Source organism: Malurus melanocephalus, unplaced genomic scaffold, assembly GCF_030028575.1.
Source record: "Malurus melanocephalus ecotype Western Australia unplaced genomic scaffold, MMel_1.1 scaffold_9, whole genome shotgun sequence".
NCBI classification, from domain to species: domain Eukaryota; kingdom Metazoa; phylum Chordata; class Aves; order Passeriformes; family Maluridae; genus Malurus; species Malurus melanocephalus.
Window position 1 is genome coordinate 6,101,726 of NW_026623241.1, and position 27,740 is coordinate 6,129,465.

Genomic DNA, 27,740 nt, shown 5'->3' on the forward strand with positions numbered 1-27,740 from the left:
TATCCGTGTTGTTTGCATGTTTAAGGACACCTGAAACAGAGGCAGATTCTCAAGTGGCTGGTTATATCTGAGTGGCTGAAGCAAAGATGATGGGCTCTTTYTCTCCCCATGCATACTCTCCCATTTGGTGGTTCTTTCTTTACTCGTGAAGTCAGACAGTTGTGGCAATATACAGCTTTTTCTCACCTTCAGACTCACAGCCAGAGAGACCAACAGCTCCAAAAGAGAAATACTACTTTTCTCTGGAAAAACTATGGCTTTTGTTATATTTTGGTACAGACTGAACACCATTCCACTTTTTCCCAGCAGTGCTCATGTCATGTAAATCTAAGAAAAGAGAGGAGGAGAGGGAGTGAAGCTCTTCTATTATTTATCAGCCACATAGTCTAGTCCTTGCCCCCATGAGCTATTTCAGAGATCTTTGGATGCAGCATCTGCAGAAGATTTTATCTTATTAATGCTTTCAACCATGCTGATTTACAACCTAACACTAAATTTACACACTGCTGAATGCTGTGAATTTTTGGGTTTGTCTTCAGGAATGATTCAAAAAATTAGATTCCTTTGCATTTATGTCATAACAGTGTGCACCAAAGTAGGATATATACACTGCACATTTATCAAAGCTCATAAGTTATTGATGTGACTCTTAAAGACTAAGCTGATAAAGCCATTCCACTTTTGGTGATTTACATAATTATATTTTAGGTACAATTTACTTATTTTTCTGTTTCCTACAACCAACTTTAAAGGAAATACTGTGTGTATTCCCTTTTAACTGGAAGCAATCAAAATTGCCCTGCAAATGCAGTTTTACACAAGAGCAGAGGTCTCCTGAAAGGAATCTGAACTACTTGTTTCAAAGCAGTGGGTAATAATCAGGAGAAAAGAATAATACTGATCATCACCTCTTTACAGTCCTGTGAATGCTCATTTGTTTAATATCACAACACCATCTAAATCAAAAACCACAGACATTTGCCAGTTGTTTGACAGATAAGTGCAATTTGGGCATTTATCCACCTGCCTGTTCTTGCTGAAAAGCTGTTTCCAAACTGCTCCAGAAAGGCCCGGACACACCAGGGTGCTCACTTTCAAAGCATGTGTTCCTATTCTGTTACCTAACACAAACCCAACATTGCGCTCTGCGTTCCACTGTGAAAATCGYGCCCTTGAAATTCCCCTCCACGCCAGCCGGGAGGAGGCGAGCAGCAGAGCTGTCACCTAAGCTGGTTCCTCCTAAAGGGAAAGTCAGGAGGGGAGAACAATGCACTTAGAAAACAAGAGGGGCAGAAGGGAAGTGAGTCAGGGCTGCCGGAAAATATTTACTTGCAGATTTGAGCACAAAGGAATCTCAAGCATCCCTTGCCTGTGCAGTGGATTTGTTGCAGTGGGCCATTTAAGGTAGAAATCKGTCATATTTATCCTCCAGCCATGTCAGCTCAAGTCACTCCCCTGAGCTCTGACAGCACAACACCACTCTGCAAGGGTTGCCCASCTGGGCAAGGAGGCTGCACCATCTTAGGTTAGAACAGAAGTTCATGCCTGAGTCCTTTCCAGGACAGCAAGAGAGGTGAGAGAAATCGCTCATGGTCTTGAAGCAATGATGGCAGGAGCAGGAAGGCTGAGYCTCTTAACTCCATCAAAAGTGGTTTGTGGGACCTCCAGCAAGTCACCCAGTTGCATGTCTGAGTTTTCCCTCCTAATACCTACCCACACACTTAACACATCTATGTACAGGTGACAGAAGGCTGGAAAACTCTTCCAGAAGGCAGCCAGGGTGAAGTGTCAGAACTTGACATGGCACAAGTCACAGAAACATGTCCCAGAGATCTTTCAGACCAAYATTATTCTTTTAGTAGGTGCAGTTGCAAAATGGGATCACCTTGTTTTCTAAGTGCTGCTCCTGGAAGCTATGCCAGGCATCTTCAACACAGTAATCTCAGGATATGGGATTGACTCAGACTCCTGAATGTTGGACAAGGAAGGCAGCAGGGGGTGAAAATGAGGAAGGATCAGAKGAATCACCTGGCTGTGTAACTCCTCCTCCTGCATGACTCTTCTCTAGTGGACGCATCAGCAGCTGAGGGTGAGGTAGTGCTRGTTTCTTGAACTGAGAAAGAAAGACCAAACCCTCTGCACCACARACACACCTTGCAAGTGAAATCCACAGATTGCTAAACCCTCTGCAAACCTGTCAGCCAGTGCTGAGAGAGCTACAGTCCACATGGTACCCTGGAGCACGGCAGGGACCCTGGCACAGCAAAGTAGCCGAGAGCACCTCACATTTAGCCCTCGTGCTTCAAGGAGCCCTGCTACAAAGTGCCTTCCCTACCACAAACCTCGGGGTGGGAACTGAGATGCTTGAGGTCTGTTCTGGGGTGTTGCAAGCAGSCACAGTACCAGAGCAGCAAAAGGAYTTCAGCACTTCACASCYGCAGTRWGATGCTGCTGGAAATTAGCACTGAAAACACTCCTGCTATAAAGCACTGCACTACTTGTGTCATTAGTGCTGTCCCCAGCTTGGGGCAGGTTGAAGATGGGCTTTAACAAAATCATCTTGTATCTCCTGTGGTTCTTCAGGTCTATGCCCAAGGAAGCCAGGAGCTAAACATTAAAATTACTGTGCTTTTCCATCAGTATYAGATAATTTATATATCACAAATTGTTATTTGGCAGGATTAAATTTGAAAATGATATATCAAGGATTTGTTATTGGAAGGGAAAACATTTGCAGCATACAACAGACCAACAGAAGAAAAGCCTGATTGCTGTGATGAATAATGCATATTGCCYATGGTACTAATTAACCTTGTACTCCAGTAAGATATTGTGGAACAATAAGGCTAATCTGAATGTGGCCTGACACTCTTCCCAATGGCATCTGGAAATCAGTCTTTGAAACGTGTCAAATTTGAATTTGCTCAATAAACTTTGAGGAAGAATATTTTTGTTTCTCTGTATTCACAGCCCATACTGCCTGCACGTACAGCAGCACAAAACACTGAAGGTGACTCCACGACCAGAAATGTTCCAGCTTGGCTTTCCATGGGCCCTCATGCACCTGCCAGCAGCAGGCAAGCAGTAATAATGTGTTTCCCACTAAATCCCACAGTGCACACTCRRTCCTACAGATRTAACTGCARTGTGACTGTTGTGCTGCCTCTGCTTCTTCCCAACTAGAGCAGCAAAATACTTACAGTAAGTGCACTGAAAATGAAGCTCATTACAACTTTGAGCTGGTGCTTTTATGTCTCYATCTGAAAACATTCATTCTAGTTTGGGCTGGTTTTGCTTTTGTTGTAAAATATTCATTTTCTTCTTAGCCCAGAGCTACACATGGTATTAAACACAGATGCCACATTAAGGCACTGTGATTTTAGTTGTGTGCACAGTGCCCATGAAGCACTGCAAAATTAYTTGCACATACCTGAATGACTGAAGACACAGAAGGCATCGTGCACAGGTATCTTGATAAACACCTTTTGTGTCMGTTTACAGAGTCATGGAATCAAGTTTCCAGACAACACTGGCCAGTGTTTTACACACCAAGGTCTGCTCCAGCGTAGTCTTTTATTGGGAGAAAAACCCAACAACAAACTAAACCCACAACAAAAAACCACAAACAAACAAAACAGGAGAAAAGAAGAGGCCACCAAATTAGTCCCATAGTATTTTGGAAGGGCAGGATTCAGCAGGGGGCAGTTCCTCCATTTACCAGTGCACTTAACAATGCTACATTTCAAAGCCAGGGCGTGACCCGCTGCCTTCACCATCAGGATGACACAGCTCGTCAATGCCATTAGCCACGCTCAGAGCTCAGTCAATAACAGACTCACACAATCATTCCACTAGTCCCCGAGCACCAGATTTCCAGTTGGCAGCCATCCCACACACCCCAGCAAGAACACACCAGGAGACGTCTGACCCGACTGCTGAGCACTGTTACTGATGCATCCAGCAGACAAGAGCCCGAAGACATCAACAATGAGGATGCCAAGTGCAGAGCTCTTGCTCAGTTGAGCAYACAGCAGCACCTTAGGGAAGGCTTCCTAAGATGCACAAAGTCCTGCAGGCAGGCTTAAGGGTTGCTATGCCATTTAAAACTAATTAGAGTGACGAGTGACTCAAAACTTCTTCCTTACTCTTTTCAATTGAGAACAGTGCAGAAACAGGTGGATGAACTTTAGGCTGTATCCCCACTGCGTGAGATGAGAAAAAGACAACCACAAAATGCCAGAAACTAATATTTGGGAGGTTTGAAGGAGATCAGGATCAGACCACTTGCTGACAAATAGCTCTGATCTGAGTCACACCAATTATGAACTAAATTTCCTTCCTATAGGCTGTGTTCTGCTGGCAGTCAGCACAACACTTAATAAAGATCTAGGCCAGGAAATCATTTAGTTAACATATCATAAAGCATTATCATCTCCCTCCCACCAAAATCAATGATAAAATCCCCRCTGACTACAGAAAGCAAAAGATCACACTGCAACTCATTTCTGCCAGGAAACCTGCACCCAGATGTATCAGTCTGGCAGCAGTACCCTGCAGGCTCTCAGTGTTATTTCTGCCAGGCTCACTAGTGCAGGCACCAACAGGATGGTTTCCTTCTCTCTCCAGTACTAGCCAGACTCTCAATCTGGACCAAMATGTCTTTGCACATGAATGATCGATTAAATCTCTCGAGCATAAGCTTGTCTCTGCATCTGCCTGTGAGAGCCCACACTGCCCTGACCCAAGCTGTATCTGTAGGCATTACCCCGTCTAAATTCCCTGCTGACGGCTTTGTTGAAGGATGCCACTGCTGTCACAACACAAGAGCAGGTCCTAGCTGCTGTGACACTTCATTTGTCTGGGCAGCAGCAATGCCTGGAAGGATGGCTGCCCTGTTTTAGTGGAAGTATGCAAGACAATCAAGGCCAGCTAAGCAAACTAGTTTTGACACATTAAATCATGCTTGAACTGTGAGAGCAAAAAAAAATAATGTAAAAGCTCTTCTAAAAAAAAAAAAAAAAAAAAAAAAAAAAAAGCTTTACAAATAAATAAATAATATGGGCCAGTCTTGTGCCCAGGGTGGGGAGAAAAGCTTTTATCTGAGCCTGACTGAGGACTTTGAGTAGGCAGAGAGGGAAAGATTATTTTGCAAGACAGATACTTGCCRTTTTCTTCAGAGGTTTGTAGACATTTCCATACATTTCACTTCTAGAAGTCTCATGCTGATCACCTGCTTTAGCAGTGAGCAAACATCAAGTGGTCGGGCAAAAAGCAGCCCCAAAATCAAAATCAGGCAGGACAGGAAGAGTGAAATYCCATCACCTGTCTGCTTACCCCTTACCAGCACACTCATGTGCTTCCAAGTGCCCTGACCAACATCTGACTTGGTACTCCAGGGTCCCATGACTGGTTTTGCCAMAGAGCTCTGTGAGCCTTAAGCCATGTTTGCCTCAAATTCCCTCTGCAGGCCYTCCACTCTAGACATTGCAGCCTGGAATGATAACACTCAGTCTGCTGCAAGTCAACCATTGCAATGCAGGAAATCCCAGCAGCACAGGTCACAGGGCATCTGTAGACCTTGGCAATTATCCATGGCATCTCCCCATCATCCTGGACCTCTTCCTCCCTGCTGTGAATTTCTTCCAGTAATTAACATGCCCAATTGCCTTGGATTTATACTAATAAAACACTGGCTCCTGTCCCAAGATTCCAACATTGCTGTCACTTCTTGAACCCRTGCAGACCCCAGCAGTAATGAAGTCCACAGTCCTAGCTCTCTTACTGCCTGGGTTGCAGGCTGTCTGCAAAGCAGTTCTGAGTTGGGAAGCTCCAGCCTGCAGGTTGCTTCTACCAAATTACAAATTAACACATTCCCCATGCTCTGCAGTAATTAAAAAGCTTCCTTTCCAAGCAGCTTTCGAAGGCAACACTGAGACCTCTGTCACCACTGCAATGGGATGACAGGCTGTCCAACTCGGTGTAAGAGCTCTAAAGCATTATTTGTGGAATTACACTGTACCAGAGCGACTCTCGAGCCCGTGCAGGAGACAGTCATTTCACTTAGATGGTCACCGTCACTCAGAGTTCAACAAAGATCATGCTGGCTCCATGGACAGGCTTGCTTTACTCAAGTTATACCAGTCTCAGACATGCAGAGGGACTGGACAGTCTCTGGGGACAGGGGATGCTTTTTTTGGATGTATGCACAGGGTCTGGTAGTCAGTAACACTGAGGCTTTGGCAGGGAAATGCACCTTTGGGCAGAGATGGATTCCTTGGCACAGCTGCCACACCAGGCAGAGCCTCCAGTTGATGTGAGAGTCCTGTTCAGAAAATGCACCTCCAGGCCAAGTGGTTTTTTGAAAGAAWGCATCTGAGGTACAAAAGCGAGCCTTTTGAAATGAAAATTTCTGTTCAAATTCCGTCTCTAGAGGATTGTTTATTGTTACTTTCCAGCGAATCCACCTGGAGATGAATGATCTTACAAGGGTTTTAGGTTAGTCTAARAGCATAAAAAGAGCACATGGGATCAAGTACAGTGGTGATACCCAAAATCCTGATTCAGGTTCTAGTATCTGAATGGCACTGAATAACCCAGTCTCCAGCCCAAGGCTGTCATTTGTAAAATGGGGAATAGTGACTCTGACCTACTTCATAAAGTGGGTAATTCAAGATCCAACAGAGAAAAGCCCTTTGTATGACCTGGAAACTGTTTTAATAGTCTGCATTAACTACTTCTTCCTCCCACTGAAACACTTCTCAAGTGCCCAGGAASCTACCCATGAGCTACTCAAAGCCTACCATGAGGACTTGGCTCAGGATAACCCTCCCAAATCTCATTGCAAGAATGGATCACATCCCAGCTCACCACCACCTCCAGTGCCACACTGGTCAGGCAAACCTGTCAGGGCAGCTGAGCCCACCACCATCGCTACCCCAGCAGGCTGCACAAGGATTGTGAAGATGCAGATGAAGATGCTCTGCTGATGTGTCTCCTCTCCCACCCATCCTGCTTCTAGGAATGCAGCTGTGGGTGGCATGAGGAGGCTTGCAGGYAGGGACAGCCTTATGTCACCCCCACCAGCCAGGGGGTTTGGACTGATTATGCCACTTACCTGCAGCTCTTACAGCCTGAATTTTCAGGAGAATGGGAGTAGAATTTTTCTTGGCATTAAATTGATTGACTGTCATTTACGGTGAGAAGAAAGTTGTCATCTTAAATCCGAGTTCTTCAGACTTCAGCTGGGTTTTTTTAAGGGCATAAATTTATAAAGACAGGTGGAGGAAAGTAATAAGGGACACCCACAATCCTGGCATTGCCTCTTTTGTCTGGTTTTTTTTTTTTTTCCTTTTTCTTTAAGCTGTTTTGGGTATACAGTTTAGTGTTTATATAACACCTACTCCCCTGAGTTTGCACCAATATTAACAACCTCTTAACCACCCTGAGGAAAAAACAAAAATGGAAGCACATCAAAACCATGCTCAATACAATCTTATCCCTGTGTTGTTCACACATTCAATTCTGTCTATACTAGATTACCCTCTTCAGGGACAGGAAATGAGCAATCTTCCAGCAAAATAAATGGGTATCTCTTTCACAATGAAGAGCGGGTTCAACTCTTTCTATAGACATATGTATTGCAGTCTCTTTGCTCTTACTTCATTCTACTGAACACTTACCTTGTAAAGGATACAAGTCTATTCAGCTAAAGAAATAAAATAAAATGTAAGCTGTGAATCTGTTCGCACAAGGCACAATTGTAGCCTGCTTTTGTGGAGCCTGTATTTCAACCTCACTTTTAACCCAGAGCAAGTGAAAATGGTCAAGATGTAAAGCATGCAGAGAGAAAAGCTTATTACTGAAATGTCAACACATCATTAGCTACTGCTAAGTGTTTCTAAATGAGAAATACAAAACTGAAAACCCAAATTATGAGCAAAACAATASTACCACTTCATTGTAATACCCCATATATAAATTAGGTGGAATGAGGGTTCTGACAAACGAGCTTTAGCAGTTTGGCAGTTCAAGTGGTTGCAGCCACCCTTCTGCTAAAGATCRCCATCCAGGGAGAGTGCCCCCAGGCCAGGACAGCCAGACAAGCAATCCATCGATCACATCACTCATGGGCAAACGATCCAGTTCTGCAGAGCCAGCAGCAGCTTCCAGCACTGGGACAGAGTGGGCAGCTGGGGACAGCTGTATCTTAAATCAAGGCAATTAAATTCACTGCATTGCAAACAAGTTTTCATGCGCTTTATCTTTAGTGTTTCCCCAGAGTCCGTAATTGTTTCTAAAAACCACAATTAATATGTGAGCTGTTTCCAAATCATTMAAAGTTGAAGGTGGCAATCAAAGAAACCCAACCACACCATAGCCAACATTCCTTTTGTGCAGCAAAACCTCTGCCGTCCCACAATTTAACCAATTCCCTAATCTACCAAAGGATACCACATATTCAAAAATGATGAAACCAAACAAAGGCACCATTCAAGTAAATATCATTTAGTTATCTAGGACCAGACTAAAAAGCATACCCTAAGATCTGTCCTAAAATATCTTATGGCTAAGAAGCAAACATGACCTTCACAGTTTACACTTCTGAAGCCACTTCCAAACCTTATTTTATTTGCACTGCTCAATCTATACTTTGTGAAGGGAATAAAGTACTTCTTAACTGTCCTTCTGAAAGGTGACTGCACAGCAGCCAGACTGCAAAGAACACGAAGGTTAAGTTGGTCAAAGTAAAAGCCTAAAAGCATCGCTGTAGGAAGAGGAAAAGATCTTCAGTCACTGGGGTTATGAGTACAGAAGGTAGTGCAGAAAGTTACAGCTCATTAGTAAAGCTTAATGTATTGCAYATAGATGGACACCGTGCCTCCTATAATAATGAGGGCAAATACACCCACACAAAACAAAACAAAATGAAGGGAGTAATATTTAATCAGTTCTGTTGCAATACAATTTTGATCCGTGCAAAACATTTCCCTGCTCTTGTTAATTATTTCAGCTGTAGAACAAAACACCTAAATATATACATGCACACACACCTCTCTCCAGAATAAAACCCCTTCTCCCTCCTGTGACAACTGCATTTTGCATTCAAGTGATTTCCTTTACATTTGAAAAGATAATACACATTGTGTGGCCAAAAATTCAGCTATTCTGACACTGGCAGAGTTTGTGACTAATTAAAATTAAATAGGTAACTTCAGCTCATAATTATATAAACACCTAACATGCTGTACTCCCAGCCAATTTGGTTTTAATCAGAAAAATGCACAAGAAGTATGAATGATGGGCAAAGAAATCCCTGGAGGGAAAACTGTATTTCCAAATTCAGTATTCTCCATATACCAAATGTTTCCATCAGTGTTTTTCTTGCCATGTAATCACCTCCCAGTAGAACAATTAAAAGGAGATTTTTATTTTTTTTTTATCCCTGGACTTTGCTTGCTTCCTACTCCACTATAAATGTAAAAGCACACTTGCCTTATCCACCTGAGTCCCAGCTGGAAAGTCTCCCACAAGACAGGCAGGATTTAGCAGTACGCTTTCTTTCTAGCGTACGTAACAAGGAGAACAGAAGGGGAGAGAGTGAGAATTCAGCCAGCTCTAGACAGAGGCAGGCAGGCAGGCAAGTCGTGGAGTGGACTGAAGAAAAGTTGCCCTCCCTACTGCAGCTATATGAGGACGAAAAACAGAAACACTGGCTGCTCTGGAGCAAAAGCCCAAGTTTCAAAATTAGGATACCTGTGCAGCATCTTGTTTCCATTTCTAGAAATAAGGGGAGAGGGAAGGCAATGGCTGAGGTGCTGCACCTCAGGAAACAAACCATCGTATGTAAATATACAGGGTTTTCTTTATTGAGGTATCAGCTGTTTCATTGACAAGTCAGGCCTCTGGGACAGCTGTGTGCAGACTCACAAACACAGACTCATAAAGCATGGCTCTGCCATCTCCAGGGTTGTAAGTCCTCAGCTGTCTCCCAACCCTCYGCAGACAGTGCCTTCTGCTCCTCACCAGCCAAGAGTCACTACCTCTGCCTGCTGGCTCCTGCACAGCTGCAAAGAAACAATTGCCTCTGAATATCCGTCTGGTAGCTGATCAACAGGATGGCAATCACTGCTCTGGGAARGTGCCTTCAAATGCCTGCACTGATTGCACCGCTTTTGGAGGAAGATGAGTAGCTCTGCTTCACCCCCAATCAGCCAGCAACACAATCATCCAAGAACTGATTTAGCAGGTAAACTTCTGATCTACATAAGCTAGCTACCTGTGACAATTAGTTTTAATTAAGTCCAAAATAAAAGACCTTTGAACACAAGGTTTTTCTGCAGCCCTTGTTTTCTGTAAGAAACTCATTTCTCTTGGCAAGAGCTCAGCTGAATCACAACACAAGTAATGAACAATCAGCAAAAATAAATATGGTTTYGTAAATGCATTGAGGTATGTTCAGCAAAGTTGATTAAGGGAAAAATAATCAAACAAACATCAATATTTAAGACAGCATAAAGGCTTGAATATTCTAGAGCTGTTTAACAAAAAAAAAGTATCCAGGTATTTTCTCTGGCAGCAACTCCTTTCTAAAACCTGAAACCATACCCCAACCCTTCTTTCCTCCAGCCCTCAGCTTCAATGTCCTTCCTGAGAAGGCAGCAAGGGGGAAGAAAGATGTTACTGAGTTTTCCTCCATTATTTTCTCCACCTCTAACCCTTGTAACCTTGCCTATACCTTATAGCTAGCTAAAACCAGCTGTACTCCTTTTGATGTCTCTTCAAGTGCCAGCACGTACTGATTCTTGGAAAGGAGAGTGTCACGACCTCCTGAACTCATWACTCACCTTTTCACTTTGGCTCTCATTCTGTGCAGTTTTTCTTTTCTTCCATTTCTTCTTTACTCAAATATTTAATTAATTYGTGCTTCACCTCTAAAATAATCTGAAAAAACGATCAGGCTCTGCAAGTCAATTCCATTTGCATTTACTAGTCTGCAGTCCACTGGACACCAGCAGGACCTCACCACTGCAAATGCATTTGGCTCTCATTGGCTTAACATGTCGACATCCCCTCTCTTCCAGCAGCAGGGGCTCAACTGCCTTTAAAGGCATAAAAATAAGCACTTCTTGCTGCTCACTGAAAACATATTGGGCTGAAGGTGAGGATGAATACAAAGAGAAGTGACAGAAGGTGCCCTTTTCACAGTATTCATTTCCTACAAAAACCCCAATGGTGAGCTCTGCCATTTACAGTAAGCAACTAAAACTGAAGTCACAATAAAACTCACCTAAGCCAGTGCACAAAGAAGGAAAGCACAGACTGGGTAGATAACAATTTTTTTGGCCAAACCCCTAAACAGGTGAAGGCAGAAATGTCAGTGGCACTACACCAAGTTTTACTGCATTTTAGGATCTGTCCCTCTGCTTTGGTTGAGTACCACCTGCTAAGGTGGAGACCACCATAAAGAGACTTGAAACTGGCCAAGCAGACTTGAAAGTGGGCATTTTCCTCAAGGACCCATTCAGAGAGCATCAGCTGAACYGAGCAAAGCACATAACCATCAGGCCTTTAGTGGTACCAAATCACCACTCTGGAAACCAGCACAGAAATTCACAGAGCAACTGCTTTCATTTCACTTATTAACTAGTACAGCAATTTATTCTTGTGAATAATGAACCTTAACACTGGTCYTTTACAAACACGTCCCAACAGAGTCACGATTTACCTCTGGCTGTCCATAGCAGTTGATGATAAATGTGCCATGTTACCAAAGGAGGTGTAAAAATGCAAGCAGTTTGGGTTTTTTACAGTAACTGCTACCTAGCTGCCTGYATTAATTGAGAGAGTGAGCACATTATATAAGGAGATTAGACCATGTCATATTTACAACCTCAGAGTCCCCAGTGAGAGAAACTGTTCAGCTGTTACTGTCAGTGCCTTCTTCAAACAGGAACCCTGCTGACAAGATGATGAATTCAGAACATCGTTGCCAATTAATGATTTGTAGGCAGAAGGGATTTCAATAGTTCCCATATGTTTGTGAGGATGACTGGGATTTACATCACCTCTAATAAAAGAYTGTAGTCTGCTTTGTCCAGACGTGACACTTGAGATTGGAAAATGTCATCTTTGCAGTAGAAATTTTAATAAACAAAGCTAGGCTCTTCTGGGTTGAATACGTTTCCCAAAGCATGGTCAGGAAAAACCGGCTTACAAAGTGAAAGCAAACTGGGAGACCACTTGCAAGATGCACCCAAGTGATTTACAAACCAAAGGTCAGAAGTTATTTAGGTGCTTGTAARAGCTACACAGCAGAGTGCCAAGACCATCATTATGTCAGCAAGGAGCATGGAGTACATTTCCTTAACATCAATCAGACTGTGAAAAAAAGTTCAGCATTCACAAATACACAGGACCTTTCTYGGCGTTAGTTATTCTACTTAGGGGTGCAAAGTTTAACTTTACTCTTCTTTGAGACAATCTCATCTTTGTGAATGSGACAAYAACCAAACCAGRGAGAATTTTACTCACATGGGATAGYGACATGAACTCTGTATCTGCTGAATGCAGACCTCCTGAACAGCCTGAGGCTGAATGCCTCCTATGAACTGAACATCTCAGTGCCAACCAGCAGGGAATGCTTGGCACAATGACCTGGGTTAAACACAGCACATCCAAATGGGGCCCTCAAACACAATTTGTCATGGGCACTCAAGTCCCATTGATTTGGTGACGGAATTTAGGGCTGTGCTACAAAAAAAGAATTACCAGCTTTAACGCCTCTAGAGCAATTAAAGTGATAAAATTCCTGTTGAGGGCGCAGGCTTTAGGGGAAGTAAAAAGTAGTTTGTGTGGGTATTCCTTAGGAACAGGGCAGGGATACACCACCACAAACCATCTTTACATTTCCTAATTATGACCACAGGTCTACCCAACACAGTCATAAATTGTGAGGCCAGATGCTGTCCTCTTGATTAAGAAAAATAAATTTWAAAAAAACCCAATCCACACCCAAAAATGGAAAGCGCAACCTTTAATCCAATCCTTTAATCACTGAGGTCTTCTGAAAGCACACCCCAGATTGCTATCTCAACAAACCAGAGATGGAACCCCTCTACAGGCACAGAGGTTGTTCAAAAACAGTCTCAAGTTTATGGTTTAAATCCATAGTTTTTTGGGTTTGTTGTTTTGGATTTTATGGTTTTTGTTAGTTTTTTCTTTGTTTTTGAGACCACTAAGAATGCTTTGAGAAATCCTCATGCAGCACCAGAGGACRAGACTCAAAAGGTGACTCCTTTCCTCCAAAAATTCTTCCAGGTAGACTGATCTCAGTGTCTCGACATAGCTCCAAACCAGTGTATGTKACTTTGTGACAAGGTATTTTCTGCCATAAGTCAGCAAAACCTTGCTGCCCTATTGACCCACATTGCCCTATTGATCCCTCATCTGTGGCAGTCCATGTTTCCTCAACTTGAGATAATGCTGATCTTAGAAAAAGCAAAACCAAGTCAGATTTTGCTGTATTGACTACATCTGTAGAAAAAGGAGATTATTCTGGTCAAAAATCACACTCCACATGCTGCTTAGTAGAGATTTCTCCAACACAAACACACCTACATTTTGTCTCCAAGTCAACCCTTGAAGAGACTTAAACTWTCTTCAGAGGCACAAGCACGTGACCGAGGACTAAAGGATCAAGGCCACAGTTTGCTTTGAATATGCACTGATTTACTCTTTGTACCATACTACAAACACCAATAATCAGTGTCTGGACTGAGGTGAAGAGAAAGCACAACACAGACTTTGTTTGAAGTGGAATTCCTCTGCCTTCCCCACACTATTCCTATCCATTACTAAGTGGCTGCAAAGACAAGGCAATTAAGATGGGACTGATAACCAATATATAATAATTTTGCAAAAAGCAAACTGCATTGAAATCTTTATTTGCTCTCCCTTCTCTTTTACAAGCAAATTAGTTTTAGGCTACTTGTCACGTATTTACAATGGAAGGGAAAATTTTATAAACAAGCATGTAATACAGCAAACCATAAAATGAGGTYATACACTCAAGAGTATATTGTTGTTCTCTATAAACATTCTTCTTTCGGTCTTGAGCTTTAGATACCCTGGATCTCTTGCACAAGGCCTCTGATTATTCAGCAGACCTATGCTGACCAGCAGCTTGGGAACCTCGGGCTCACTTGTGTGAAAACTTCAGCACATATGGAAGCATTTTTATCAGTGGGGCTTTAAGTTTAACTCTGAACAGCTGAGCAGCTTTGTATTAAATTATTTACCAGAGAAGAAAATCAATCAACTCACACCACATCAAATACCCAGCCCCCCATAGAGTGATAAAGACAGAAAAACACAGTCCTTCAAATACACAAACAAAATGCATCTTCTATAGGGAGATTAACTTCAAATATTCCCTGGTACAGTCCAGAAAAAAAGAAATCAGGCTTCTAAGACTCATAAGGAAACCCTGATACTGAGGAAAAATAACACAAATCTCTAAATAGCAGATTAGACTGAAATTGCCTCATGGACTCAATAGAGCTGTGCTCCAAAGGTAATAACAGAATGCCAGTTTCTCCTTGTTCACACCCTGTGAGCACCAGAAGGACCTGCAGACAGGAGCCAAGTGCCAGGACAGCCAGCCCAGGCCACTGTCTGCCTGCAGTAACACAAAGGACTCAAAGGACCTCAGCAGAGGTGAGAACCTGAGCCACCACTGTCAACTCAACYAGGCACAAAATACAATGACACAGAAGAAAGCCCAGCCTGCACGTCACCTCGGAGGTGCAGCACAGCACCCTCCCTGCAAACCCTTACCTTGGCAGGTGTTGTTCTTCTCCTCGTACCCTGCCTGGCACAGGCACTTCCCGATGGGCACCAGCCATTCCCCCTCYGCACTGCAGTGCATCTTGGGCGCCTCCTCGGTCACCGAGTGGTTGATGCAGACACCCGACACCTCCAGGAGCTGCGAGGAATCCGCACCCGTGATGGTGTCGGGGAAGCGGGCGAGGTTGCGGATCACCGAYGGGCATTTCTTGTAGTACACGCGCACGGAGACCAGGGCGATGCAGGCGCCCACGTCCTGGAAAGCCAGGTAAAATCCCTTTTTTGTCAGGGGCCCAACGTCTCTCACCTCTGTGTTGAGCTTCATAACTCTGTCRCCAAGGTCTAACTCTGTGAAGCTCTCGTCGGCAGCAATCGTGTCGATCTTGATGTACTGGTTTTCTTTGATGTTCCTCCCGTCCTCATCATCTGATTCAAAGTAATACATGTTAAAAGTCTCCTTGCAGGTCCCAAGKCCTCCTGGAAGGCTGTTACAGTCCCTCAGGGTGAACTTGAGCTCAATGAAGATGCGGGACGCCCCTTCATTAGAGATCCAGCTGGTCAGAAGCCAGTTGTTCTGATTCTGTTCCATTACCTTGCATACCTGGTATGTGTGTATCGGAGCGTAGTTTTCATCCACCTCACCAATTTCTTCCCACTGTATAAAAAAGGAAAAGTATTTTTTAAAAGAGGCACAACTCATGGAAACTCTTAGCTTTCCCATCTGAGAGCATCTTTGCCTTCAGAGCCCAAGACTTTTAGGGGGAATAATATTTTAATTGCCAAGCTTTCTGTACTGGAGGCCCGATCCATTCCTGATAAAATCAGATAAAAAAAAAAATTCTTTATAAGCAGAAAAGGATGCTAGTTRAAGCCTTCTGGTTTAGGCAGTTAGAAAATGGGAAAACGTATCACTGGGCTTGTCCACTAGTAMTCAGTTAGGAAATAAAACAAAAGCAGATGGGGCCATTTCTATGGGCTTTTCCAGTGCATCCAACTGGAGAAAAAAAAGCTATTTACAGTTGGTCTGTCCCCATTCCCCCAGGCTCCTGTCTACCACATACTCAAATCACTGCCCCACATAAGGAAAACCACACTTCTACCAGCTATTCTCCCCCAGMAAACAGCATGCCAGAAAATCAGTGGAGTGATACATGAAATAAATGGGCCTTTGCTCTCCCCAAGCGTGCGAGTCAGATGAGTTCTTGTTCATGCAAAAAGATCACTTCCAACACAGGTTACGGGGATCTGCAGATCTTGAGCTGTTTACATGTTATGAAGGCTTTTAAGCAGAGCTCCAGGCAACTTTTTGCAGCTCTTTGTGGGAATTGTAGCAACTGTTGTTTCATTTTATTTCAGCCATGCTCTAAAGGGCACCACTTGGAAGAAATGCATTTTCCTCTTGCAGCAGGCAGCAGYACCACAACTGTGCCTACAATAGATACACATTAGCATTTGCTCTCTGCTTTTGACAACCACAGCATTGCATTAAGAGATTAGATTAACCATCTAAGTGCAGCAAAAAACCCAGGAGAGCTGGTGTTGGTTTCAGTTTTGTTCCCTTCTACTTTTGACCCACTTGCTTGCAAGGGCTTAWTTCCCAAAGCCGCTCCCATCCCCTGCCCAGTGCTGCTGCACACACCTCCTCACAGCTGTGGATGCAGCACAGAGCAAACACACAGGGCATAATCCAAAGGAACTCCCATGCAAGGCAGTATCTATATTCCAAGCTGCATATCTTCTAAGGCCAAAGGCAAAATATTTTCCTTGGAAATACAGCCTGAGATAAAAGTGAGAGTGTTCTCAGCCCACCATCAGGAAAACATTTCTTCYCCTCCCTGACCTGGGATGTGGAAGTGGGGATTTGTGGAGATTCAGGAAGACATGCCCACTGCGATGGGCAGAGTTGGTAGGTACCACCAGTYTTCCAAGTAAGGAGCCTAACCCAAAGGCAGTGTTGTCATGGTAAGCAGCATTTTAATTTCTAACCCCTTTTTATGTCTCTGGGGTTAAACAGGTCACAGCCCTGCCATGATTAAGATGTACTTGTCATGTGCTAACACCACACAGCTGGACAAAGATGGGTCTGCAGTGAAAGCCAGGGAGAGCTGTGCAGGACTCACGCCTAACTTCAGGAGAGATAATGAACAATTRTGAGGAGAGCCACTGAGAAAACACACAGGAAAAGTATGCAACACGGAATAATTCTGCAGCTAGATTTTCTATGTTCCAGTAAATAGGGAGGTTTTGATAGACGAAATTAAAAGCAGAAAGACACCATTCTTCAAATAGAGTGGTTAATTTAAGTGATAAATTTGCTGTACATATATAATTYCAAGCGAATTTGTCTAACATTGTGCTAGTTTCAGCTAGGATAAAGTTAATTTTCTYCAYGGTAGCTCATATGGGGCAAGGTTTGGGATTGTGCTAGAAATACTGTTGATGACACAAAGATGTTTCAGTGACTGCTAAGCAGCTCTGACACAGAGTCCAGGCCTTTTCTGCCTCTCAGCCCAYCCCATCATCAARGAKGCTCGGGGTRCACAAGAAGGTGGGAGAGGATACAGCAAGGACAGCCAATCCCACCTGGCCCAAGGGATATTCCAGACCATATAGTGTCATGCTCAGCACATAAAACCGGGGCAAGAAGAAAGAACTGGGTACAAGAAGAATGATGGCATTTGTTTTCCTAAGTCACCATTACACATGAGGGAGCCTGGCTTTCATGGGGATGGTTGAACACCTGCCTGCTCATGGGAAGTRGTGTTTCTTAGGAATATCTTAGTTTACTTTGCTTGTGTGCACGGTTTTTGCTTTACCTATTTTAGTGTCTTTATCTAAACCCATGAGTTTTCTCACTTTTACCTTTCTGATTTGCTCTCTTKCTGGTGGGGAGTGAGAGAGGGGCTGTGTCATGTGCTGAGGTGCTAGCTGGGGTTAAAAAAATGACATTATATAAAGGTAAAGTCTTATTTTTTATAAAGGTGGGGGTGATCCTCCATTTGATGAAAAGGAAGAATAACCCTCCACTTCCCCAAAACCACATGGAGGTCCCTGCCAAGGTACAGAGAACCACATCCCAATATAGCCCAGGAAAGACATAATGACTTTAACTTTGCTTTTTTTGGCTGAAGGTGAGAGGATCACCTGAACACCTGCTCACATCACCCAGYATATATAATGAAGCACTCACTACCTTACAGCAGGAAGTGGTGCAAGGCATCTCAGGACTGGAAATTGTTCAGACGAGTTTTATCAAGAGGAGATGTGTATGGATGGCCACAAGRTACACAGCGTAACTCTGTACAACATTTAGAGGGCATTGATGTGTATTTCTTTCACAGAACTGGCATTTACAATGAGTGTGATGTTGCAGTAATGTCATTATGACCTAACTTGAAGGCACRCTGAAAAACACCACTTGACTTTTTTCATACTTGCCTGGTCAATTTTCAAGGACCCAGCCGTGATGATCTCCAGAGTTACGAAGTTAAACTCATTTCYACCACTGCTTCAAGAGTTGTGCTTTTGGGAGCGAGTACAAAGTTCATTTGTTGAAAAACTAAGTGCAGTGATTCTTAGGGTTGCTTTCATGCTCTGAGAGCACTAAACACCATGAGGAGAAAGGTCCAGGCATAAATACATCAATCAACTGAGCTACAGTCTAATAATCTCAGCTGCAAAAAATGGCACACRACCCAACATCTCAGGCTTCAGGATGTGCTGCACTTCCAGTACTGCACCCCGGATCAGAGCAAATCCTGTCATCACCACCTGCCATCAAACCTAAAGCAATCATCAGAGCATGAGAAAGGGGAGGTGCTAATGAGCTAAGGCTGCTTATCTCTGTATAATCCTCAGGGGAAAGTCAACCAGATTTTTATCAGAGCAGCCASTATTGTGCAAAATCTCTGCTCTGTCATTTAATCTTCTCCTCTCCTATCTGCATGTAGGACTACACCATTTCTTTCTCTTCAGCAAGGCCTGCCTCCCCCCAGAGACTGCAGACAACCTGCCACTCATTTTTTTTTCTTTTCTTTTTTTTTTCTTTTCTTTTTTTTCTTTTTTTTTACATCCCTCCACGAGATGGAGGTGGCAGCAAAAGCCCCTGCACCTTCTGCCTGGTCCCAGCTTCCCAGTCACTACACACCTCAGACAAGTCTTTCAGCCAACAAAGAAAYACAAACTAGAGGATGAAATTCAGTRCCTTACAGTTAACGAGAAAGAAAACCCACCACATTAAAGAGAYAGCATCTAGATGAAAATTATTGGCTTAAAAAAAAATTAAGTGCAACTGAAAATATGTGTAATGTCATAATTCCTCTCCGCAGCGCATATTTTTTGAGATATAAATCAACCCCATCTGCAGGATTAAAACAAAAATGCAASCATTAATTTGGTGGTAAATGTTTTCTCTACATTTTTAATAGCCCTAAGAAGCAAAACACAAATGCATTTCAATGGCCTGATGTTAAATCATTTATAGAAGACCTATTTCTGAATCAGAAATTTCCAGCACACTTCTGCTGGCRAGCATAAATACAGCTCCATCACACAGTTTATACAGGCTGTCTGTCTACAGAAAGGCCAAAGATATCACACATCTAACTAAAGATATAAGAGTTAAAAAAGCATTCGGGGAGCAGCCTTGGGTTAAATGGACAATTTTAAAACACATTCACCAGCTGTCTGCTACTCAGGCTTGTTTCTAATCTCCGAGATTCCAGGAGTACAATTTGCAACCACAGCACAGCRAAAGGCTGCTGCCCCAAACCAAATACTGACAGCAGGGATGAACATTTCAGAGCTTTTGTTTATTTGGTTTTGAGGGGATAGGGAGGGGTTGAGTTTTTGTTACTGGTCTTCAGCAACTCATTCACTTCCTTTAACATCCACTAAAGGCAGTGTAGAGATTTCAAACCTTGTTCCTAATTCCACACATCCTTGCACTGCTGAAAAAGAAATTAGGCATTTAGCAAAATCCTAGGAATCTTAAGAGAGAAAGGGAGCTTAAGAACATTAAGAAAAGGTGCTCCTAAGACTTACCTGAAACCTTCCCAGCAGGACTCCCTCACTCCAAGGGCTGTGAAATCTGCCTCTCCTCCCACTACCTATTTCACAGGCTCCATGGTATGAGAAGCCTCATCCTCTCCTATTTAATTTTTTCTGAGCTCTGCAACATATGCATGTTAACTCATGTATCTCCTGGCACAAAGATGTAAAATTGGAAAAGGCCTTATGTATTTTACGTTTTTTTTTTTTCTTTTGGAAAAATGCAAGCCTGGCACAGATCTCTGATCTCAGGCTTTGAATATGTGAAAGCATCAGAGATACTGTAAATGCTTTGCCCACAGAAAAGCAATTTTTGGTATCRAAATACTGCTGTCAAGCCCACTATGAGCACATCCTGGTGCAGAGGGCAGCATGGCTTGGTGCTATGCAATCACTGTGCCAAGTTAAAAGGGGACACCTGATGCCCTTCCAGAAGGGCAAACCAGCCTGGTGTTCAGCTCAGTACCATTTATCCTGACTTTCATCCTGGTAATATTTGGGCAGACTCTTCGATTTCCTTTTATGCAGCTGATGTTAAGACCTGGCTGCCAATCAATAGCCTCCAGCTTAGCTCCCACACAAATGTTCCCTCCTGCTACTCAACTTTATCTTGCAACCTGCTTCCTTCCTCCCTCCCTTTGCTGCTCTCCTCCCATCACAAAGCCCAAAAACTTGTGGGTATTTTTTTTTTTAAGTCGCCTGCTGATTCCCACTAGCTATCGTATTACATAGTTAAAGCAAACAAGCAGCAGGCTCTCCCCGTGCAGTTTCAGTGACTTCAGTGAGGTCACATAAGGMTAAATCTCTAGTGAAAGCCAGGCAGAGCACCACACATCTTTCCTTCTGCACTGCAGAAGGTTTTGCAGGGTGTTTTGCTAGCTGTGAAATAAGGCTGACCGTGTCACTATCTCACCTATTGCAAAACAGCATTTACAAACCTGAATATTCAGGTCTTTCAAATCCTGCCACCAAATATTGCCGGTGTTATGGGCACAAGCTGCCATATTCAGCATTGCTCAGATTTTCAGCTCAGGAGCCGTATGACTAACCCAGAATCTGATCTGTGTTTCAGTCTTCATTACGTGGGTTTTGCTTGCTCAAAGAGCAAGAATGCAAAGGACAAAGCACCCCAAAGCCATGTTACTTTCAGCCCCCTCTACAGCAATGCAAACCTCAGGACTGGCAGGAGCAAAAGAGTTGTCTTRAACACAGGTATTGGCAAGAGGCGTGTCCATAACCTGTATGACCCACTGACCACGGCAGAGTCCACCARGATGGACACCTGAGAAGCCTGAGTGTCCCTCACAGCAGGGGACAATGATCCAAACCAATCTCAAGCAGCAGAGAAATGCAGCAACCTGGARCAATGCTGTATGTTTGTTTGCAACTCTTCCCAGGGGAGGAGCAGTGCGAGGAGCAGAGCAGAGACATCAAAATGGCTTTATCCAGCTTTTCCAGTACCAGGTCACTGGACCCTGCTTGGGCACTCTTGGGCAACAATTTTTAAAGCATTTGTGCCAGGGTAATCACACAGATTTAAAACTCAAATTCTGCTTTGGAGCAGGATGCTTGTTCCCTGGRACAACTCAGCAGCTTCCCCACTCCTGCCCTGCAACAACCAGTGGAAGGACATCAACTAGAGCCACAAGACTTATTCCAGTAAATCTCAAGTTTGAAATAAAAATAATCAGAAAACCAAAGCAATTAATGTACTTGGATCGAGTTATAAAAAGGAGGGGAGGGAACAAAAAAAAGTTAGTAGAGGAGAAACTAGCTCTTTTCATGGCCTCACAAATCATGTCTTTACCATCTTCTCTTTCTGAGTTTAAGCAAAATAGAGGACAGACCAAAAATTATGAAAAAACTGTTCTGGAGTAATACACACTTCTTCTTTCAGCCTCAAACACACTGTTTTAAATTTCAGCTACAAACAATTTATTACTTGTGCAAACTTTTCCAATAAAACATCCACCTTCATAATGCAAAAGGTGAAGCTATTTTTACACAGTCTCAGCCTGCTTTTAGGGACTTTGGAGCTCATTTTAAGGGCAGGAGCCAGTGTCAATAAGAAACTGCAGTGAGTTCAATGCAAACAATATTTGGCACAGTGTTTACTAAAACCTTTAAATACCAGAAGCGGTTGCAACTGCCTGGGATCTTAYCATTTCCATACATCTGACAGCCTCCACCCAAGGCTCAAGCCTCATTTGGATGGCAATTTTACAACTGAGACATTTATACATACAGATACRTATTCCTACTGGCAGCAGTTACTAGTCAAGCAAAAAACATAATGGATAACAGAGGACAGAGAGCATCTGATTAATCTCCCTACTCAGGCAGAAATCTGGTCTAATGAAAGCTGAGTTTCTGAAGAAGGAACTTAACATTTTTTGGTGGTTTGGCGTGTTCCCAATTTCTCCAACCAGAGAAATGAAAAGAAAATAAGAATACTGTAACTTTCGGGCTACTCTTCTTGATTTAATACTGGATTGCAGTTTTCCTGCTGTTGCTTACAATGCCACTCTGGTCACTAAGCTGTACAGTCTGGTTAACATACAGCTTCAGAATATTCTGAGGGTAATTATGTGAAGTAAATGTGAGTTTTCTCATTACTGAAGATTTCCCAGCTAGAAACTAAAGATCATTTTTCATAAACTAAAACATAAGTAGGGGAAGTAAATAGCAAAGAGGTATCAACTGGAAATTTAAAGCACGACTTTTGAGATAYGCCATGTCAGGCCAGTGAATATTTTCCTCCATCTCAATATTAACTGWGCACATATTCCCCAGCCCACATGTGACACTTGCCTAGCAGAAAGCAAACTTGGGAAGTCACTTCCATTACCATCTCCTCCACCCACCTCCCACTAAAAGGGCAAATTCCCACCTCAGCAGAGTTACAGGAGCAGCCAGACCTGTTTCTGAACGACCCTTGCCATGCGTGGGCAGCAAAGATGCTAAGAGGAGAAAAAGGGCCTCACTTCATGTTCAAGGCTACTCCCCACTGCAATTAAGAGTTAATGAGACTCAATTTCAGTAGGGCCAAGGCTTTGCATTTGGCTTTGCACTRTGACAAAGGTCAGGAGAGGGAATAGCAAAGATGGGGATATAATTGATGTTTCATCTCCACTRTAAGAAAACTGCATCAAAAATGAGCAGGGTGAATGTTCCCAGCACGATCATGCACCATCCTAACTCCACGGCTGCCAACTGCACATTCCAATACTCAGAACAGCTCATCAGCAACACCAGCTTTTAAAAAAGGCCATTTTTAGAACTGAGAGCTTAAGCACCTGGGTGGATACTTCTGTATCTTACAGTGGTTTAGACATTTTTAATTCCACCCAGGTCAACCTTTCAGCATCCTGTGTGCAATCAGGACTGCTAGAAATCCTCCTCCTTCATGAAGAAATGCCAAGGAAGATTCTCACTCTTCAGAGCTGAGGGAAAACACCAAACAGGAAAACCTCCACCGAAACTGTGATACAAATCATGACTGCTCCTCTCCAGAAGAGCTACATGTGAACACATATCAGTCACTTAAAGTCACGCAGAGAACTTCGAAATCATCAGCTCCTATTGTTAMAACATTTGGATTTGCTGCTTGAACAATTTTTCAATGTTCATTTATTTGCAATATGCATGTAGTTTGCTGCCACACCTTCCATCTCCCCAGCAGGCTGTGCAGAAGACTTGTCAGTAAAACCCCCTGTAAGGCAAAATGTTGTCAATTCCTGGAYTGCTCTGCACCACTAACTAGATGAGAAACAACGCAGACTTCTGGAAAGCTGCGATAGCATCTCAACAAGCAATTCGCTACACAAAGTACCACCCAAGCAAACAGGTAAGAAAGAACAATTTAAACCTTAAAAATCATTAGCAGTACATGCTCATGAAATGTATCATCTGCTCAGGGACCTGCACAAATCAAGCTGTGGAAAAATGGAGAAACATCAGGACAAAGTCACCTAGACATTTCAGTCTGCACACATGGGAAAAAAAAGAAAATGGGACTGAAGTGTAGCTCAGACTTTGATAATTTGCATGATCAATGAAAGATGTCAGCACCAGAATCCAAATGGAATGAGAACCCAGCTGGAGGCTAGCGGAACTGAAATGAAAAGGAGCACCAGCCCCTCTCCAGCATGCCTAATCAGGGACTGYGCTGACCCCTTTCCCAGAACAAAGCAATGAGTTATTTGGAAACTCCACCTCCCCTCCCACAGGTTTATTTTTTTTACTTGAAATTCTCTGTACATCTGAATTAAAACATCCATTTCAAATCACAGTCCAGCAACTGAGGGAAAGACAATGGAGATGAGCGTGAAAGAAGCAATGAAGAAACACAATACCATTAAATCATTTTTCACTGCTTAATGTTACACTCATTGCAGAGCAATTTAACAAAAGCCAGAAAAAAACAATATTGACACCACATGGTTTAACACTGGAAGGCTGACAGAGCCAGATTTTCAGGACTCAGAGCAAGACATATATTTTAGGTTTATAACCAAATGCTTGGMTTTTCAAAGCTTTTGGGATATTATCCACGCTACTCATAATCTGATGATACCAAGAGGTTCACAGAACAACTTTGAAAAGGAGGAAGAATTGAAGTTTTCTTTGTTACTTTAGTGTTGTCCTAATATTTAAATAAATCAAAATCTACAATTCTCTGCTAGAAATKATATAATACAAAGCATTTGGCTTATTTTTAATGTACAGAACAGCAAAATTTTCAAAAACTAAACAAAATTCTTTATCTATATCATTGTCGTTAGCTTCATATAATTTCTTGCAAGTGAGTACACATCTAAGAGTTTCCAGCAAAAGAGAAAAAATACTTGATCTAAAAGTGCATTTAATGAAAATAAAAGATTAAACTTATTAAACTTCTTGGGTTTGTACTGTTTTGTGAAAGTGATACAAAGTGATGCAATTATCCACGTGCTGCCYTGGCCAAGCCTAACCTCTCAGGCATATACCAAATTTGACTAGATTACAGACAGCCCAYACACCATATCAGACCCTCCAGCAAATGCATTATTTTGCCACTGCTCCCTGGTCTCTAATCTAGCCAAAGCTTTTCACAGAGATAATATTACATTCATGGCTTAGGCCTTGACAACTGCACCCATAAATCAATTTTAAACCTCACATTAATCATCTTTCTGTAATCAGCGGCTATTCAGCACAAATTTACATCTCATTTCTGTTGGCCAAACAGCCACATTAGAGCTTTGAAGCTTATTCAGGCTTAAATGATTATATTCCCCTAATAAACACTGAAGTCCTCTCAGTCCAGCTGCTGTGAGCTGCATTAATGACATGCCGTGGCAGCAGGGGCCATCTGAAGCCAGCCTTGTGCGATGCCACGCGCAGCAGCCCCCGTGCCAAACAGATTTTTTGCATTTCCAGTACTCAGAGAAGAAACGAGAAGGCTGCACTGCCTGTGCAGACCCTCCTATGGGAACTGGTGTCTGCAGCAGGCACACATAACATGCAGTTTAGTGCAGCTTCCCTTAACAGCTCCATTTGCCACCCCTTGAATACATGGGGTTCCCAATAAAAAAATCCCGAACCAGATTTCCTGATTCCTGTGATTGCACACTGAGCACCTTAACTTACTTTGGGTCCGGTGACAGTTCTGTGGAATTTGAACCATCTATGAAATCCACTTTTCCCACTTCAGTTCTTCCMCCACAGACAGTTCTAACTTCGTTCACAGCACCACCACACTGTGTCTTAGCACGCTTTTCTTTGATCACCTCAGAATCAGGCATTACATTTTCAGTATCTGACTACAACTTTTCTTCCTGGTTTTTGGGTTGGTCTCACTGCTTTGTGTGACAAAGATTATCACTCAGGATTACAGTAAGCAGCTAAAACATGATCAGTTCAGGGTGGATTTTGCATGTACTTGCCTGAAATCCCTATAGTGAAACAATCTATTCTGATTGAACAAAGAATAATTATTTAATTAAAGAACCTTGGCAGGCCTACATTATTAAACCTGCATAAAAAGCCTCACATTGATTGTATATTCACTTTCAGTTAAGGTCTGAATGAGTATGCTGAGATCTAAAAATGAGTGAACAGAAAGGGTTTATTATAACTGTTGTTAAGTACTTACCCCACTATAGGTAATAAATTATACATGTGGATGCTTGGTATGCTTATTCCACAACATAATGAAAGTTTTAGTTACTTTTTATTCTATGGGATTTAATTCCCATTGTGTCGGGTTTGTGTTACTATTGAAATAAGGCTCCCGAATTACACGGATGTAAATCTGCTGGACAAAGATGCAACCTGGACATTAGAAGGGTTTCTTTTAATCTGGAATTGAAAAACAGATGTGCTCAATTGTTTCTGACACACGTCCTACATCCTAACCATTTCATAAAGAATACATTTCATACCCACAACCTCAACACTCTCTCTTGGCATTTGACAACCACTGAAGAACCATTTGAACATCAACATGCCATGGCTAGGAAAGCAAATACAGCCCTGTAATACTCGGCTGAGATGTCTCCAGTGCAAAAGTAAATGCTGCTTTGGAGATCAGCTGTGATAATGTAAAGTCAAGAAGGCTGCTGAAGTTTTCAGAAGAAACTGAAAAACTCGAATTGTTTTCTGAACCAAGAGGTAAACCATGGCTTAACCTAATGGCAATTCTGCAACACACAGAGAGAAAAATTATCTGTGATGTTTGCCTTTCACCTAACCAAGAAAAGATCCAGGAATTGAAATGGAACACTTTCAAAGAGAAGGGAAGGTAACTTTGTTATTGGGGGACAGGGCATAATCAATCAAAGTGAAAACTTGCCACAGGAGTCAAACCATCATTCACACCTTTAAAGGGGGCTCTAAAGAAGTTTCAGGAGGAAGGATCTGGTCAGGCAGCCAAGCCCATGATGATCCACAATATATTTGTCACCCAAGTAAGATGGGTTAAAGCTAGCACCAACATGCCTATGCCACGTGGGAGAGGAGAGTGGGTACAGAGATAATTAAGACCCATATATATTCCCCTCACCAGGTTACACAATGAGAGTCTCTTCCAGACCCAAGTCTCTGGGCCACAGAGGTGAACAACACAGAAATGCTGAAGACATGAAGTTCCTCAGAGAACAAACTATCAAAAATRGCTGAAACAGAAAATGAATTAATTAATTGGTCTATTGTTACACCTGTGGCTGCTCAGTTAAGCTACCAGCTCTTCCTACTGTTATTTTCTATCCAGGGCACACTGGGATTAATGATGGGCTAGAAGTTAAAGAGGTAGAATAGAAGGATAAAGCAAACATATGGACATGGGAAGGGCTACATTTCCTTAGGAAAGAAGCGACTGCCATGAACCAACCCTTCCTCCAGCAGGTTTGGGTTAAGGTGGAGATCACAGTTTGCTGATSCCAGGTGGCAATGTCCCTGCTGGATTCTGGCCACCCCAAACACTGATCTGCCATCCTGCACGGCTCCAGCCTTTGGTGTTTCCTTTCAGCACTCCTTCTCCCCTCCCAGCCCACTCAGGAAGCCACAGGAAAGAGCCTCCCCTGGACTTGCTTATTGAAGAGACATTCTCACAGCAGGGCCATCACTCAATGAAGCCTCCTCTCAATTTTGTGCAGCTTATGGACAGAACTCAGTTGAATCGCAGCAACAGCATCTTATTGCTAGGCAAGATAATTCCTGTCTGAAGCCTGAATTTCTGATAAAAAAAAGTTTTACAATCTGCAGGGGTCCCTGAAAGGCACCACTCGGCACAGAAACTACAGATGGTTATTTATTCAGCCCTATCCCAGGCCCTGCTCTCACTCTACAAAATGAACTGATTGGCC

At 42.9% G+C, this 27,740-nt stretch overlaps 1 protein-coding gene across 4 annotated transcripts in view; it reads right to left on the reverse strand.

The window, feature by feature from the left end:
* EPHA5 (EPH receptor A5) overlaps positions 1-27,740 on the reverse strand; it is a 192,623-nt gene that overhangs the window by 135,396 nt on the left and 29,487 nt on the right. For all 4 annotated transcript variants that reach the window (XM_057376622.1, XM_057376644.1, XM_057376637.1 and 1 more), the window contains exon 3: positions 14,836-15,499. In XM_057376622.1, coding sequence (XP_057232605.1) covers positions 14,836-15,499 — 664 coding nt within the window. The remainder of the gene's footprint in view (positions 1-14,835; positions 15,500-27,740) is intronic.